This window comes from Puntigrus tetrazona, chromosome 7 (genome assembly GCF_018831695.1).
Source record: "Puntigrus tetrazona isolate hp1 chromosome 7, ASM1883169v1, whole genome shotgun sequence".
Taxonomy (NCBI): domain Eukaryota; kingdom Metazoa; phylum Chordata; class Actinopteri; order Cypriniformes; family Cyprinidae; genus Puntigrus; species Puntigrus tetrazona.
In genome coordinates, this window is record NC_056705.1 from 12,384,237 (window position 1) to 12,400,507 (window position 16,271).

The 16,271-nt window shown below is 37.9% G+C and overlaps 2 protein-coding genes across 2 annotated transcripts in view; both read right to left on the reverse strand.

The window, feature by feature from the left end:
* Positions 1–3,672, reverse strand: part of znf16l (zinc finger protein 16 like) — a 5,936-nt gene extending 2,264 nt beyond the window's left edge. The window contains exons 1-3 of the mRNA XM_043245784.1: positions 2,838–3,672; positions 1,773–1,955; positions 1–419 (exon numbers count right to left, since the gene is read on the reverse strand). The exon at positions 1–419 is cut by the window's left edge and continues 2,264 nt beyond it. Coding sequence (XP_043101719.1) covers positions 1–419; positions 1,773–1,955; positions 2,838–3,528 — 1,293 coding nt within the window. The 5' untranslated portion in view covers positions 3,529–3,672. The remainder of the gene's footprint in view (positions 420–1,772; positions 1,956–2,837) is intronic.
* Positions 3,673–4,282: 610 nt separating this feature from the next.
* Positions 4,283–16,271, reverse strand: part of rgs12a (regulator of G protein signaling 12a) — a 30,260-nt gene continuing 18,271 nt past the window's right edge. Inside the window, 15 exon segments of the mRNA XM_043245745.1 lie at positions 4,283–5,117; positions 5,120–5,287; positions 7,333–7,791; positions 8,842–8,956; positions 9,298–9,347; positions 9,764–9,854; positions 11,340–11,466; positions 11,715–11,788; positions 11,870–12,076; positions 12,353–12,447; positions 13,291–13,435; positions 13,717–13,899; positions 14,002–14,145; positions 14,724–14,816; positions 14,987–15,156. Of these exon segments, the coding sequence (XP_043101680.1) occupies positions 5,047–5,117; positions 5,120–5,287; positions 7,333–7,791; positions 8,842–8,956; positions 9,298–9,347; positions 9,764–9,854; positions 11,340–11,466; positions 11,715–11,788; positions 11,870–12,076; positions 12,353–12,447; positions 13,291–13,435; positions 13,717–13,899; positions 14,002–14,145; positions 14,724–14,816; positions 14,987–15,156 (2,192 nt within the window). The 3' untranslated portion in view covers positions 4,283–5,046.

Here is a 16,271-nt window from a genome sequence, read left to right on the forward strand (position 1 = left end):
CTGCGGGCAGGGGAAGGGGCTCTGGGCCCCGCTGTGGCTGAGGCGGTGGCTCTTGAGGCGCTCGGCGTGCCGGAAACGCTCTCCGCACTCGGGGCAGACGAAGGGCTTCTCGCCCGTGTGGATGCGCTGGTGCTGACGCAGGTTGCCCAGGTAGTTGAAGTGACGGCCGCAGTCGCCGCACTCGTATCCGCCCTCCACTTTCTTCTCCCGCGCGCCTCGGACGACGGGTCTGTCTGTGCCTCCCAGGGCTCGGCCCGGCTCGCCCGAGTCTCCCTCCCCGCGAGAGGAAGAACCGCCCGGGGCCGACTGCAGGGTGCTCTCCTCGTGATGCATCAGCTTGATGTGCTCCTCCAGGAAGGAGGAGTCAGGGCACAGGGTTCCACAGAAGGGGCAGATGAAGGTGTGAGAGGAGAACTGACCTGGAAAAGACAGCCAGTAAATCAATTCGTATTTCTAAAGGATCAAGCCGAGACACTGCAGGTGAATAGGGTTACATACATACTGCAGTGAGTGCATAGGTCGTAGAATAATTTTATATATATATATATATATATATATATATATATATATATATATATATATATATATATAGATAGATAGATATATTCTATAATGCATGTAATTTATTAAACGTATGCACACGTCAAGGAATGCATACTACAGACAAACACTCATATGATGCTTGCATTTCACATGCATACTACATATACATACATACACACACACACACACACACACTCATATTTCAAGGATCTTTCAGGATCAGGCGTTAAAAGAAAACTTATAGTTATCGCCTGATTTTTTTTGATGTTTTCACATTACAGGTTTTCTAAAATATGCAAATATTGCATACATTTCTAATGCAAACATTTAAACACTGGATGATTCTAGTTTAATTTTTTCTACGTATCAAGAGTGTTCACAGAGGGAATTCTGGGTATGTTAATTTTTGTCACTATGTTTTCAGTTTCTGGGGGGAATAAAGCATTGTATTTAACCAAGCTAATTACACACAAACAAAAACTACGGGATATAGACTAAATTAGAATAAAAATGTAAAGTGTGGTGTGTTTAAGTGCTACTGAAGTCAAGATTTACGGCTCCGTATAGGAGAAAAAAAATCATTTTGAGAAAATGGCCTTTAAAAATTTGCACTGTAATTAAAAATCTATTGACACAAATGTATAAAGTGCTTAACAGTGTCTTTTAGATGTTTGCTTTCCACTAGTCTGAAAAGAACACTGTTTAATAAAAAAATAATAATAATAATAAAAAAAAAAGCCCAAAATCTCAAACTTTGGGGATAATAGTTTTCAATTTTCAATCCTTTTTTATTTTCTATTTAATTTTACAAGGCTGCATTCAATTGCTAAATTATTATAATAATGCATAAAATATTTCTATTTTAAATAAACGCTGTTCTACTCAACATTATTCTCCCAAATGAATTCTAAAAAATATGTTGTTTTTTTTCTTGAGCACCAAATCAGGATATTAGAATGATTTCTAAAGGATCATGAGACACTGAAGACTGGAGTCATGATGCTGAAATTTCAGCTTCGCGTACATTACTTTTAAAAAGATATTAAAATTTCAAGGCCATGATTAAAAACTTAACTCACAGTAAACCTTTTTTAAGAGTAAGGATTAGGCGTTGAATATGATTTAAAAAAATATTAAAGGCCAATTAACATCAGGGTGATGCTTCCCAGCTGCATTCGTGTAGAGTTCACACTAAAAACGAAACATTCTCTTTCCTTTAAAACACTGACCTGGCTCCATTCTATCCATGCTGTCCTCCGCCGGGCTGCTCCTATCTTCCCGCGGGGAGCCCTGAGCGTCCAGGGGAAAATGGTCAGACACTGACCTCAGACTTCCTCTTCCTCCTTCAGAGTCTTCAGTTTCATCCTCATCATCCACAGCGGGAACATCTTCACATTTTGTTTCAGTGTCACCTAAAGAAGCAGAGGAGAACAGGGATAAATGCGACTGGGTTTTGTTCATTTATTCAGATGACACTTGAAATTCAGATTTGTTTTCCCTTCAAACACCTTTAACATGTCACCAGTCATTAACTGTGAATTAAACTTATGCAAAGCAGAATTAAATGTAAAGCAGTGTATTTAAATCTACAAAGCACACATACCACAACACATGCAATCTATGGGCGAATATAAGCACACAATGGGCAACTAAACGTATTACAAAGAATGTATACTAAATATGTTCACAATACATTAATGCTATATGCATCTACACACATACTGCAGTGAGTGCATAGGTCATAGAATAATATGCTTAATAATATTATATATATATAATATATTATATATATAATATAATATATATATAATATATATATATATATATATATATATATATATATATATATATATATATATATATATATATAGAAATAATACACACACACACACACACACACATATAAATACACACACACACACACACACTACAAAGGAAGCATTCAATCTATATACATGTATACTTCACACAACTCCATTCGCCTACACAAAGCAAGCTTAAAATATATGCAAACATAAGGCACAGCCCATGCATATTACAATCAACTAGACATACTAAAAAGAAAAACGTATACCACAGTAGACGAATACTATATGCCTCTACATACACACCCCGATGCATAGCATGCATACTGTATGCACGTTACAGAGTATGCACACTTTAAACGACTATATTAGTGTACATATCATAACGGATGCATACTATAAACTACATCCAAACAAATGCAAGACACAAAGCATGGATATTAAACGCTACATACACACCACAGTCTAGGCTGCGTGATTAAGCAATACCTTTAAACTCAGCCGAGTTGAGCTCGACTCCTGTCATCCATTCGTAGTCGTACATGCGTTTGCTGGCAGACGGCAGCATGCTGAAGATGTCCGCGTCGGGGTCGGCGTCCGCGGCTCCGCTCTCCGTCCACAGGCTCAGAGACGCGTGCGGCTGCGCTTCGGACCCAAAGGCCTGGTTGCTGTGGTCGCTTTCCACTTCAGCGGCGCCACGCTGGTTCTTGTCCTTCATCAGATAGTCGCAGATCGCGTTGATGTTCTCCTTCTTCACCACGGGCGTGCCGGGTTTGGCTTTCTTCGGGTCGGCGCCGTGTTTCTGGCCCGGTTGATGCTCCGCTTTCCTGAAGTCCAGGCTGCCGGAGCCAGACCCCCTCCCGTCCTTCTCCGTCGACTCCAGCTTGGCTTTGAGCAGCTCGATCTCGTCGGTTTTCTCGCGGAGCTCCATCTTCAGGACTCTGATCCGGACGCTGACCAGCTTGCGTATCTCGGACAGCGCGGACTCCAGCACCACCGTGATGTTCCTGCCCAGGTGCTCCGTGATTTCGGTCACCGAGCACACCAGCTGCTCGTCGGGTTCGAGCTCGGACAAATCCTCCTCGTCTCGGCCGAAGGACCCCGCGTTGTCCATAAAGGCGGCCTGGGACTCGGAGGACGGGCCCGTTTCCATATAGCAGTGGTTCCTCTTTCGGTTCATGCTGAAGAGCGCAGGCACTCAGCGCAGACGGGACAGTGTTTTGATCGCGATGGGCGCTGAGGATACGGCACAGACACCATAGAACACCAGGCGAACTTCCTCCCACTTCGGAAGTTGACGAAATAAACAGCGCCCCCTACAGAGCCGTCCCGTAGCCGCATAGATAGATAGATAGATAGATAGATAGATAGATAGATAGATAGATAGATAGATAGATAGATAGATAGATAGATAGATAGATAGATAGATAGATAGGTTTTGTTTTAGTCTGTTCGGTGGACAATATGTGGATCAACCTGAACCACAAGACCAGTCTTAATTAGCACGGATATTAATTAGCAACAGTGAACAAAACATTGCATGATGTCAAAATGGTCGATTATTCCTTTAAATCATTCGAATATTAATTAAATATCGTGTCCCGTGAAGATAGTTTGTAAATTCCCTGGTAATACCCGCAGTAAACACATCTAATTTTTTATTAGTAACTTTATTCGGACAGATTTAAAGGCGATTTTCTCAGTATTTCGATTTTATTTGCCCCCTCAGAGTCCGCTTTGTCAAAACCGTCATATCCTAATAAAGCATACAACAACGGACAGCTTATTTCATTTACTGATTAACTCGCGTCTTTTAAAAGGCAGGTTTTTTTTAACATTAGACTTGATATATTTGTCTTCAAAGACTGCTAGCTGTGCTGCTAAAAATCGTTTGACCGTCACAACAGAGTATTACAAAGCTAGCAGGCTAAAATAGGAAGGTCTCCTTAAGGAGGTTGGAAAGACAATAATGAGAAGAAACCTCAAGAATTTAGTTTATACTTTCAAGCAGGAGAATTGAAAGTATAATGGCCACTAGATGTCGCTCTTTATACGTGTTTTATACTTTGAACATCTCACGTTTTTGGTTCTTTGCCCAATTTTTTAGCTATTCTTTAATGAGGTCTTTTCAACAAATATATTTGCGTGCATGCAAATATGTACATATGCAACTTGTCACGTTCTTGCTCTTTTTAATGTATAAAATTACCTCACTAATGACAAAAAAGGTACAGTAAACAATGTGAGCCCCACACTTGGAACAAAACAGATGACTGAAACATTTCAATTGCGTCTTTAATAATAATTAATTCATTTGTGTCTTTTAAAACAGTGTTTTTAAACACAAGACTAGATGTTTGTTTTTCCAAAATGACAGTACAAGACAGCCTTTTAAAAAAAAACCTTTCCATTTAAAGGAATTAATGACTTGATGGACTAAACTCTACTTTTACCTCCCCCTACAACTTTCCAGCTAGTTATATTCGGATGTGCACTATGATCCCAATCTAACACTGAACACAGAGTTTTTTTTTTTTTTTTTTTACATTATCATTAAATAAAGAATGTTCTAAAGTTACAAAATATTAACGGACAACCCCTTTCGATCTTAGGTTACATTATTAACATACACAATATTTTCCACATACACATTTTGGCTCCATTTCAGTCTTTGAAAATGTCCGGCAAGCAGCTTCCTTCAGACAAACGTTGCTTTGTATTGCACTGTGTCGTTCTCGTTGACTTCCAGCACCCCGCTGAGGGGACGGACGCTTCCGTGGAGGGGTAAACGCCATTTCTCATTTTGTTCTGGCACTGGCGAAGCTCAGCTGCGTAACCCTCGAAGCTGTCCTCCAGAGTGACCCCCTTGTCCGGCACTTGGCCTGCTGAAGAGGGATGGTTGTTGACAGCCGAAGTGCACGCGTTTCCTCCTTCTGTACCTGGAGAAAAGTTTGCAAACAAGTCAGTACGGCACAGATAAAGGAAAATACAGATATGTGGGAACTGGGAGCCAGAATCAGATTTGGTTGATTGGGAAATAAAAGTCAGGTTTAAGATGCATTTTAAGCACTCTGCTTCTTGATTTAATGACATGATTATCACATTCTTGTTCAAAGCTAAAAACGGAAATGCTTTAGAAAACACACTGATGATGAAGTACAGATTATGAGACAGCATGTTGCAGGCCATTATTATGAATAATGTAATGCTAATGAATAGTGAAAATGTTGTTTGATAATGACCGGCGTAAGGTGGCAGTATGTTCTCACTCTTTAAGGATAGTGTCTTAAACTTTTTAAAATTGCAAATTGAAAAAAGTAAAAGGATGCCGTTTTTTCCCAATTATTATTATTTATGCATCTCAAACTTTTCCCTAGTATTGCAGCAACCACTGTAGTGCAAAAATTAGTACAACAAATCTATAGAGGAATCAGAATTAGGTGCGAGTACAACGTTTCTAGTCCTTAATGACTTAATAGAAAAACAATGGAGATTGAAGAGCTTTCTTCATGTTCATGCTGTGATAGGTTACTGATGTATTTCATGCACTCATCTTAACGGAAAGGTTCCAGAGGAACGAAAAGGTAATTTATGTGCAAAAACATGCTTTGAGGTTTCTGACTGGTTTCAGACATCCGGGGACAAGAAGTTCCAGTATGTTTTTCGAATGCAATCAAGGCACTCACGAATGAAAAAAGGTTCAGATGCAGGAAAGTAAGGAAAGGAGCGTAAAGAAACATGATAACACCAGGAAAGTAAAGGGATGACAACCAAGATCACAAGCAAGTCTAGACTGATTTTGCTAACATTTATTAGATCTAATCAGATTGACACAGAATCAACACGATCGCTACAAAGGAAACAGGATGGCAAGCAAATCAACAATGCGACTGTTTGAGAGCGTATAGCTTGAATTTTAAGGTGTTTACAAAGTGTATTGTGAATTACTATAAGAGTATTCCTGCCAGAACAACTCTGAGTAAAGTCTCACATTCACATTGTTGAATCACACTTTAAGCAATGATTAGATGGGCACATTTGCACAGTTTGTATACAAAAAAAAAGAACAAAAAAAGAATGAGAGAATTGTAAATGATTATTTACAGTCTTTAGAAACACTGTAAACAGCACAATCTTGACAGGCCCATGTGAACACTTTCAGATTACAACATGATCTACAGGGTGTCTTTTCTCTTAAGGATGTGTCAAAACGAGTAAGACAAATTAATGCCTTATTAATTTAAAAAGTTTTCAACACATACATATTACATAGTCTACAGTACAGAGAAACTGGCTACGATCCAAATGTAATGATGTCAAGTAACAATCTTTATAAGTGCATAATCCATATTATTTGACATACTATTTTTTAAACATCAGGCAGTTTATAGTAGAAAGTTTTGCATATGTAGTCTACATTACATATGCAGTAAACTAGCATTGCATTTCACAGCTACACCATCATTCAAAAATTTTGCATCAATATGATTTAAAAGATTATTCTGCAAGGAAACTTTAAACTGATCAAATGTGACAATAAAATATATTTTTATATTTCCAAAACCTTTCTTTTTTCGAATAAATGCTGTTCTTATAACAATTCCATTCAACAAAGTATCCTGATTGATGCTTTCCACAAAATATTAAACAGTAGATGTTTCCAGCATCGTAATAATATTAACTATACATATTAATTGTGATAATACTTAACAGTATTACTGTTTTCACAAATTTATAAATGAATAAATGTAGCTTTGTGAACATAAGAAACTTGTTTTAAGAACAAAAATCTTACCGACCCCTAACTTTTGCATGAACATAAATACGATGAAGTTGACACTAGTGAGATCATTACAATATCGAGTGTATGTCAGGTGAATTTGGGATGTGTGGTTTTAATATTACATAAATCCATTCAAACATGCCACCCACCACACACACACACACACAGCCACACTCACGGCTAGTCAGGCGGGAGAAATACCTGGGCTGGGATGCCTGTGTAAGCATGCCGGAGGAGTGAAGTTGGCCTCAGGTAGGCTGCCCTCATAAGGGGGCGGAGAGATCGGAGGAGGCGGAAGCAAAGTGGAGTTAGGGCTGCTGATGTCACCCTCCCCCACAAGAGTCAGGTCACCCAGCCCTTCCTCTTCCTGACCCTGGGGACCGCAGGAGTGTAGGATGGGGGAGAGCGGGGCGCTGAAAGGTGGCGAGTCAGGGCTGGGTGCGCGGGGGTGTCCGTTAGAGGAGCTGGGTTTAGGAGGTTGGGGGGTTGTGGTGGTGTGGCCGGGTTTATGGGAGGTGGGAGTTGAGCAGGCAGGGGGCTGGGGTTCGGGATCGGGGTTCACACGGAGAAAGTCAGGAAGCACAAGGTCTTCTTTCCTCAGTAAGCCTCTCTGGTCATCGACACGACTGCTTTGAGCACGACTCAACAACTCGAAAAATTCTACAAAAGAAGAGCATTTAAACGATAAGTAAAAAGTAATGAAATATAATTATTCACAAAACTATTAATAAGGTACATCAAAATATATATATATATATATATATATATATATATATATATATATATATATATATATAATTAAATAAAATTAAATAAACAATTTTTTTGCTAAATAGAAATGTTATAATTAAAAACAAACAAAAAATCATTTAAAAAAAATATGTTTTAATAAATACTATAATACTTGAATAATACTGAACTAACACTTGAAAATATCTAAATGGTTTTTAACCTAAAAAAATGGCTTTACTACTAGGCTTTAACACATTTTAAGTGTGGATTAAAGGGTTAATCCTCAAAATGCTAATTTATGTCATTAATTACTTACCCCCATTTTGTTCCAAAACTTGTAAAAGCTTAGCATCTAGAGAACACAATTTAAGACATTTTGGATGAAAAACAGGAAGCTTGTGACTGTCCTATTGACTGCCAAGTATTGAACACTGTCAAGATCCATAAAAGTATGAAAGACATCGTCAAAAATAATCTAACTGCCATCAGTGGTGCAATCTGTATTTTACAATGCGAGAAAAATTCTACTTTATACAAAAACTGAAAATAAAAATATTTTTGTATGTTTCTCAGTATGTGTCTCTCCGTGTCCCCTTAGCATCATTTTGGACATTATCTGCTGAACGGAAACCGTGTATGCTTTCTGTGTCAGCCGCAACACAAGATGGCGCTGCCAAAATGGCACTAGAGTGACACGGAAAGACACAGATGACTTTTTTTTTCTTTACATATAACAAGTATTCTTGTCTTTGTTCTGGGCCTTGACAGAGTTCAATATTTGGCAGTCACAAGACTCTTGGTTATCATCCAAAATATCTTAAATTGTGTTCCGAAGAGAAATTAAGCTTTTGAATGACATGGGGGTAAGTGATTATTAACAAAATTCTAATTTTGGGGTGGAGTAAAACACTGTCCTCAAATACCTTTTTTTTTTTACAAAAAGCACTGAAAAGCCAGAGAGAAGTAGATAATACATACCCTCTGCTTCATCTATATGATTCTTTTTTCCTTTCTTCCTCTCTGACACAGCTGTCCGGGGATGCTTGTCTTCAGCATCTCCTTTCGACGGTTGTCCTGATGAGCTTTCATCTCTCTAGCAATGGAGTAAAGACAGATACGATATGTTATGATAAACGAGTCTTGGGCTGAACGTATTAAAAAGACTGAAATAGGAATAGGAAATTAGGAATCATGTCTCAACAGTGTACAAAGACATTTCAAATGCACACTAATATTTCAAAACATATCACAAGCATAAGTCATGCATGTAACCACAAGTTAATGCTCACCGCATCCATGCATGCTTAGAGTTAGTAACATAAAAAGAATGTTATTTAACTTCAGATGCATTTCGTTTGAGTATATTGGATATTTAGGGCATTGAAGCAGGCATGACATCTCACACACTACTGTATTTACTGAAGTCTCTCTTACCAGACTTTTCTTGGCAGCTGGTGTTTTGGAGTTGAGCGTTTTAGACTTGTCTGGTAGAGGAGTACAAGAAAACAATTACCCAAAGGAATGTTCAAATGACCTTGAACACAATTACTTGATATTATCAGAGAGAAGTGGAGAACTTGATGGTGCTCAAGGCCATGTGTGTGTGTGTTTTGATAAAACATTTCTAAAAAACACAGAATGTGTTCTGTCTGTTATGGTTATAGGTTAACTATATATATATATATATATATATATATATATATGGACTTGAAAAAAAAAAGAAAAAAAAAAAAAACATATATATGGAATGTCCTCAGCATGCTGTTTGGGGTTTTTTTTTAAGGCAAAAATAGGTTCAGGGTTAGGGGATAGAATATACAGTTTTCACAGTATACAAATCATTTTGTCTATGAAAAGTTCCTATAAAACATGAAAACCCAAAAAGTGCGTTTGTGTGTACCTTTGGCTGGATCGGCCCTCTCCAGTACAACTCGTAGGCCATCCAGGTTTGATATAGGCACTCCGAGATCAAGAACCTCTGTCTCTCCACTCTAAAAATTTCAACATTTAGCATTAGACTCTTTTCTCAAGAAATGTGACTTAAATTAATTTTGACTGATGGCAGTTATTCTCTCTTTGGCAAATGCAGTGTACTGTTCCAGTTTTAATACAATGTAAAGGGGTCATATGATGGGGTTCCAATTCCAGCTCTGCATGGAAAGTCTGGTGCTTCTGACTCAAAATTATGTTACATTTTCTTATTAAAAGGACCCGTTAAATTACCATTCAAACAAGTTTTGAGCAGTGTAGGGGAGTGCTTGTTTCTGTAAACACGAATGCATTGATTAAACACAGAAAATAATATGCATGTCTTACTAATTCACTCATAATGGGATCATAATGTCTTTGGGACTAGCCACTGCAGCACACATTTAAATACATACTGTTTTGAAACAGTACCCATAATCAAGGGCATCAAGTGGCACTTTGTGGCACAAGCCCCAGTGGAAAAACAGCTGTGCCCCAGTATAAATTTACTGATAAACCCTTCTCTGACAGAGATTACCATATATCGACCTGCAAATTATGTTGCCCATGTTATAATATTTCAACAATCATATCATTAGTGGTTTCTGCAAGCTGTTTAGAATCAAAACTAGTGATGCTACAGTCACAAATAAATCATTCTTTTAATCTAATCATTTGCAAACATCATTTACAAGAATAACTGTAACGCAAGACTGGAGGTTTATGCACTCTGAACAGTATTCCAATTGCTTTAAGGACAATTTTACAGCTCAAATAACACAAATTATTTATATGGAAGAATTTAAATAAGCACTTGAACAAAAACACAAGCTGCATATTTCGGCTTTTCAGTCTTCTGGAATGTCTCGCACCACAGACACAGCTTGTTCTTGTTTTTAACATCTTAACTAGTTTGGAAACCAGAACATTCCTCTAAACATTAAACACCGCTGTGTGACTGCAAAGTTAGCACCTGCTTTTAGCCTAGCTATATGCGTCTAATTTTTAGCTGTGTGTCACAAAGATCTTCTTCAATGCTTTGAAGGGTAATGCTGAACGTCTGTGCTCTGTGATATAGTAACAGCTTCATAGACCATTGGCTAAAAATAAACTAGCTTTCATGCTTTGCGGAGCTGGGAGGTGGCTTTGTTTCAAGCCATACAGTCTTTTCTCTCTGCTTAGTGCTGTCTTCCATTAACTTCTAAAAGCTGGCTCAGATGACCACTGTTTGACGTTTAAGAGGGGAAAAACGGCAGAGTTCCTGCTATACCACATAAATCCACACCCTATGAGACCGAACCAGCTGCATGTACGTTTCACATCAGGAAGTGCTATTGTTTTAAATCTGACAACATATTAAAAAACTGAATCTAAAATCACAGATCAGATGAGACTTTGCTACCTTTCGCATAAAGACTGAATTCAGATCTGTACTGACAGTATGCACAGCAAAAAAAAACACAACGTATGTCGGCCATATGTCAAATTGGTCACAGTCAATCACTTACTATTCTCGCAATCAAGTCACTAAGGTGGAGTCCATACTTGGCCACCACAGGACGCAGAACCTCAGTCACAGGTTTTGTGGGCTTTGCTTTCAACCCAACCGATCTGTTAATGGGTACCAGGTCTAATCTGAAAATAGCATAAAGGGTGGATTTATTTATAGTCTGGTGGCGACCACAGAACGCATTCGTATGACAGTCTTTTCTACATCTCTAACATATGGTGCTCTTGGAAGGAAGAGATTATTAAAGGGCATTTCATACTGAATATAAAAGTCAGCATAACTACATTTGGGTCATTGAATACTATCGTGAACTTTCAACTGAAGACCAGATAGTCTGTGGGAAAGAGAGATGGATGATGATAACAAAATGTACCTGAACAAAGTGCGTTTCTCAAGACGAAGTTCTCGGGAGCTGAGTGTAATACTTTCTTGGTCCAACACCAAAGGCTAAGCAGGGCAGAAAGAGAAATCTTAGCATTCACAGAATAACGGATGGAGATGTTCTAAAAGCTGTGAAGGCCTTTCTACCTTCTCTCCTCCAGTGAGGAAAAGGTCGACGGCAGCCAGGTTGATGTGCTTTTTTTGACAGAGCTCTAGCAGCACCTGTCTGATGGAGGCGCCCTGTCGAAGAGGAATGGAGCAGCTGGAGCCGTCAGGTAGCAATACTGTACACGTTCTGCTACATCGGTCTTTGTCCTTTTCCCAAACAGAACCGGAACTTCTCAGCTCACACTGCTTCACACATACAAAAGATTGTGAAACATCAAAGAAACAAAAAGTCATTTGTTAATGTGTAAAAGTTGCTACAATTTTTATTATATCAAGATTACTTGGGTGGAAAAAATGTATATTTTGATTATATTCATTAATGAAGCGCTCAAAAACTCAGTAAAACTCTCAGTAATGCATGATCACAAGTCTTGCTGAAAAAGTCTCCCCTTGCATATCTAATTTCTAAGTATTGTTGTAACTCCCTAGTGGCCTAAATGGAGCACTCACTAACTACCAAACCTCTTACCTCATTTTTCCTCCAGAAGATGAAGTGTTGAGCTCTTGACTCGCACCAGAAGATAGAGAACCCTGAGACTCTCTCCGCCCATTACAGTCTGTCAATACATATGGACAAACAATCACAACAAGGCAGATATCACATATCAGCATACATTAAACGGGTTTCATATGTTTACAATGTACAAACAATATGTACCAGAAATAAACACTGTAAAGAAGAAAAAGCTGTTAAATTAAATCAATCCACATTTTTCCTGATGCAAAAATGAGAGCCGCCATTTGTACATTTGATGGGTCTAGCTTACAGGTTTCATCTACATTTAGTTGCTTGATATTGAAAATTGATGTGTCCTATTACGTTTTTTAATGTATTATCTTAATTATTAACACACTGGTGTCTAGTACGAACAGTTTTACAGTTTACTGTACATTGTTATTTCCCTATAGTGTCTAATGAACCAGATGCCTCACCCATAGACTTACTTACGAGTTAAGGAAAAAGGTGGATTATTAAATTAAGAAAGTTTTTCTCCGCTTTTGATGTCAAATTTATTTCTTCAACTATGAACTACTTTCAAGGAGTAAAAATGTTGATGAAAAAAAATGACATGACTCACTTACACAATAAAGCCCCACAAAAAACACATAAATAGACGTATGAAAGTAGAATAAGCTGGCAGGACATCAATATATCCTATTTGACAAGCAATGGGAAAAGATAAGTAACGGTGTCACTCAAGATCGATCCAGTTTAGGCTTATGATCTTTTCCTGTTGAGAGAACACTGTTTATAGTGTTTACTTATCTCAAACCCCGTCAACTGATTAAGCATAGTTTTGCTACATCGCCAGCAGAAAGGGTCAGATCTACAGAAATATACAATGTTATATATGCAGGAAATGAAATAATTGCTTATAAATTATTATTTTGAGACTCACTGTAAGGTAAATCCGGTGCATCTCTTTTCTTCTGTCCTTTCCCAATACTTGGATATCTGTACCAGGAAAAGAAGCCGTTTTTCTTATCAGAGTGCTTCTCCCTGAGGTCATCATTTGACCTGCCGGTTTTGGGCCTCCTATTTTCCTGAAACACAAAATGACACAATCAGACAGCATACTATAACAGTGAATCAGCATGTCAGCATACATTACATTCAGTAAATGCATTCTATACTAGCATGGAACTAAGCACTGGTTAGTACAGCCAAAACACTATAACACTGTTATTATTATGTAAAGTGTAGTATATTATTTTATATTAAAGTATTTAAGTTATTTATTTAGAAGTATTAATTATAAAAATGTTCGACTTGTTTTACCATACCATACCATAGGTTTTGATTGCTGCTGTAGTGAGATTAGTACCTTCTTAGGTGTGGAGAAAGTGGAACGGTCAGAGCCGAAGCTGTGTTTGGAGGGGGCGGGGCTACACGGAATAGGGCAGGGGTCAGGGAGAGGTCGGCCCTCGACCTCAGCCAGCATACACTCCTGATAGAGAGTAGACTTCAGGAACCGAGCGTAACTGTCCATCTTCATCAAGTTAAAGATCTGCAGGGATGAGTCAAGGTTAAATGAAGGTTAGGTTTACTTAGGTCAAACGGTGACAACTGTTATGTGAATGTGGGAGTTTAATCATGCGTGTATGCGGACCTGCAGCTGTGGCTGTCTGAACATGTTCGGCTGTGGAGCAGTCAGTACGTCATCAGCAAGCTGAGCTTGACTATCGATGTTCACTGGCATGGTAGCTTTACTCGAAAGGAAACGATTGTAGATCTCTTTGGCTTTCTGGGACAGCTGAAAAACAACAACTACGATTAAATGCACACTCCCGACTCTAAAAGAATAACATACACAAAAAAATGAGAACGCTTTCATCAATTAGTCACCTTAAATGTCAATTAAAACACATACATACACCACTGATTTTACGGTTAACTAAAATTTGTGTTCTCGTTAAATGAAGCTGAAATATACATTGATGAAAAACATAGAAAAAAAGAAAGATTGCCTAGCTGAAATTAAAGTTTTTTTAATAAAACTACTAAAACTAAAATAAACATAAATTGAAGTAATACAAATGCAAAAAAAACACTAATAATTAATAGGAATAATATTATAACTGTCATAATATTAACATGAAATTGTTAATATTAATATTAAAATTAATATTAATATAAAATTGTGCTTTTATGATTTTTTGAAGATATTCTATCTCTGCTTGTTAAGTGTTTCTAAATGAGAACAAAGTCTTTTTAAACAACATAAGGTTAAGTAAATTATGTCAATATTTTCATTTTTTGGTTGAGATAAAGGGTCATTCAGCAAGATGACTAAATATGTATAACTGAGGGAACCGTGTTACAGATGATTACCTGCTTTTTGTCATGTTCTGGAACTTGGCTAAAGCATTCACATGCCTGCCAAAATAAGATGTTTTCCTCGCTAAACTCCTTCTTCAGAAACTCCTGCAGGGACACAGAAAAGTTCATTTGTTTCTAAACTTCCATCCTGTGACATTAATACATTTCTGCTCTATGATATGGTGTCGACAAATGAAACAACACAAAGCATCAATCTCATATACACAAAGTCGATCCTGTCAAAAAAAATGTCTGAGACACACTCCAGTACTTACAGAAAAATATCGGACACCAACAGGATCCTGGAGCAAACGCTCAAAGCTGACGGCCCATGATGCAACACGCCGCTCTGAGAAGCGACAATGGTTGGTGACGCTGGGCAGGCTACCATTACTTTCCAAACTACTCACGCTGCCACAGTCATGACGTGCAAGGCCGCTGCGCTCTGGACAAGGCAAAGAGTAAATATGAGAGTTGAGATGATTTAGGTTCAAATTCTTGAACTGCTCTGGTCTGGATCACTAAACACAAAACCTCTGTTCTGAGATGTCTGTGGCATGAGGTGAGGAATGGGAATGATTTTTAATGTTAGGATGACAGTATGCAGATAACTACAACGAATCATCAAAGTGCATGATTTTAGTCAGCAGTGCTACCAATTAAATAAAACGTTTTCTTCAGTTGGAGGTCAAACAGAGGTCAAACAGTCTCACTGAGCATCACTGTTGTTGAGCTGGTCAGGTTTGCTCAAACTATGTAATGTTGAAAAGCCCACAGAGTTTACACACTTCGGGACACATACTTTAAATTCCTGCTGATCTGAAAACCAAAAAAATGGATTGTGTGATCTGCAAGCAAGATTATAAGTAACTTGTGCTGTGTTGTATCTTTGCGGTCCCTGTCATGTGTAATATTTGTTTTCTCTGCTTTTTGTTAGACAAGTCCAGACAAACCTCAAAGTTTTCTGTCTAAATATCGCTGCCAGAACTGCTGTCAGGCTAATTTAAGGAAGCTTCCTCATTGGTCTGCTGGCAGTTTTAATGACACCTTTTGCTTCTGACATGCCCAGAAACTTTCCCTGTGCACTCTGACCTAAACCAAAATCTTTAAGTGTTACTTTCTGCGTAAGATATGTTGTAAGGTCTTTAAATAAAAAATAAATTGCATTAAAACAGTAATATTTTATCATCAAGATAATTACTATTTTTAATATGTTTAAAAAAATCCTGTGATAGCAAAAAAATACTTCTGAAATGACTTTAAAATTATATTGAAATTACTTTGCGACCATTGCTTCAGTTTTCAGTGTTACACAATCCTTTAGAAATCATTCCAGTAAACTGATTAGTTACTCAACAAACATTTCTTATTGTCATTGTTTTAAACAGTTGTGCTGCTTGACATTTTTGTGGAAACTGATTCCCAGTCTTTGCAGTTCAGTATAGCATTTATTCATACTAATATATCTTTTGTAAACCTATTAATGTTTTACGTCACTTCTGATCAATTGAATGCATTTCTTAATCTTACTGACTCTAAACTTTTGAGCAACAGTGTCAT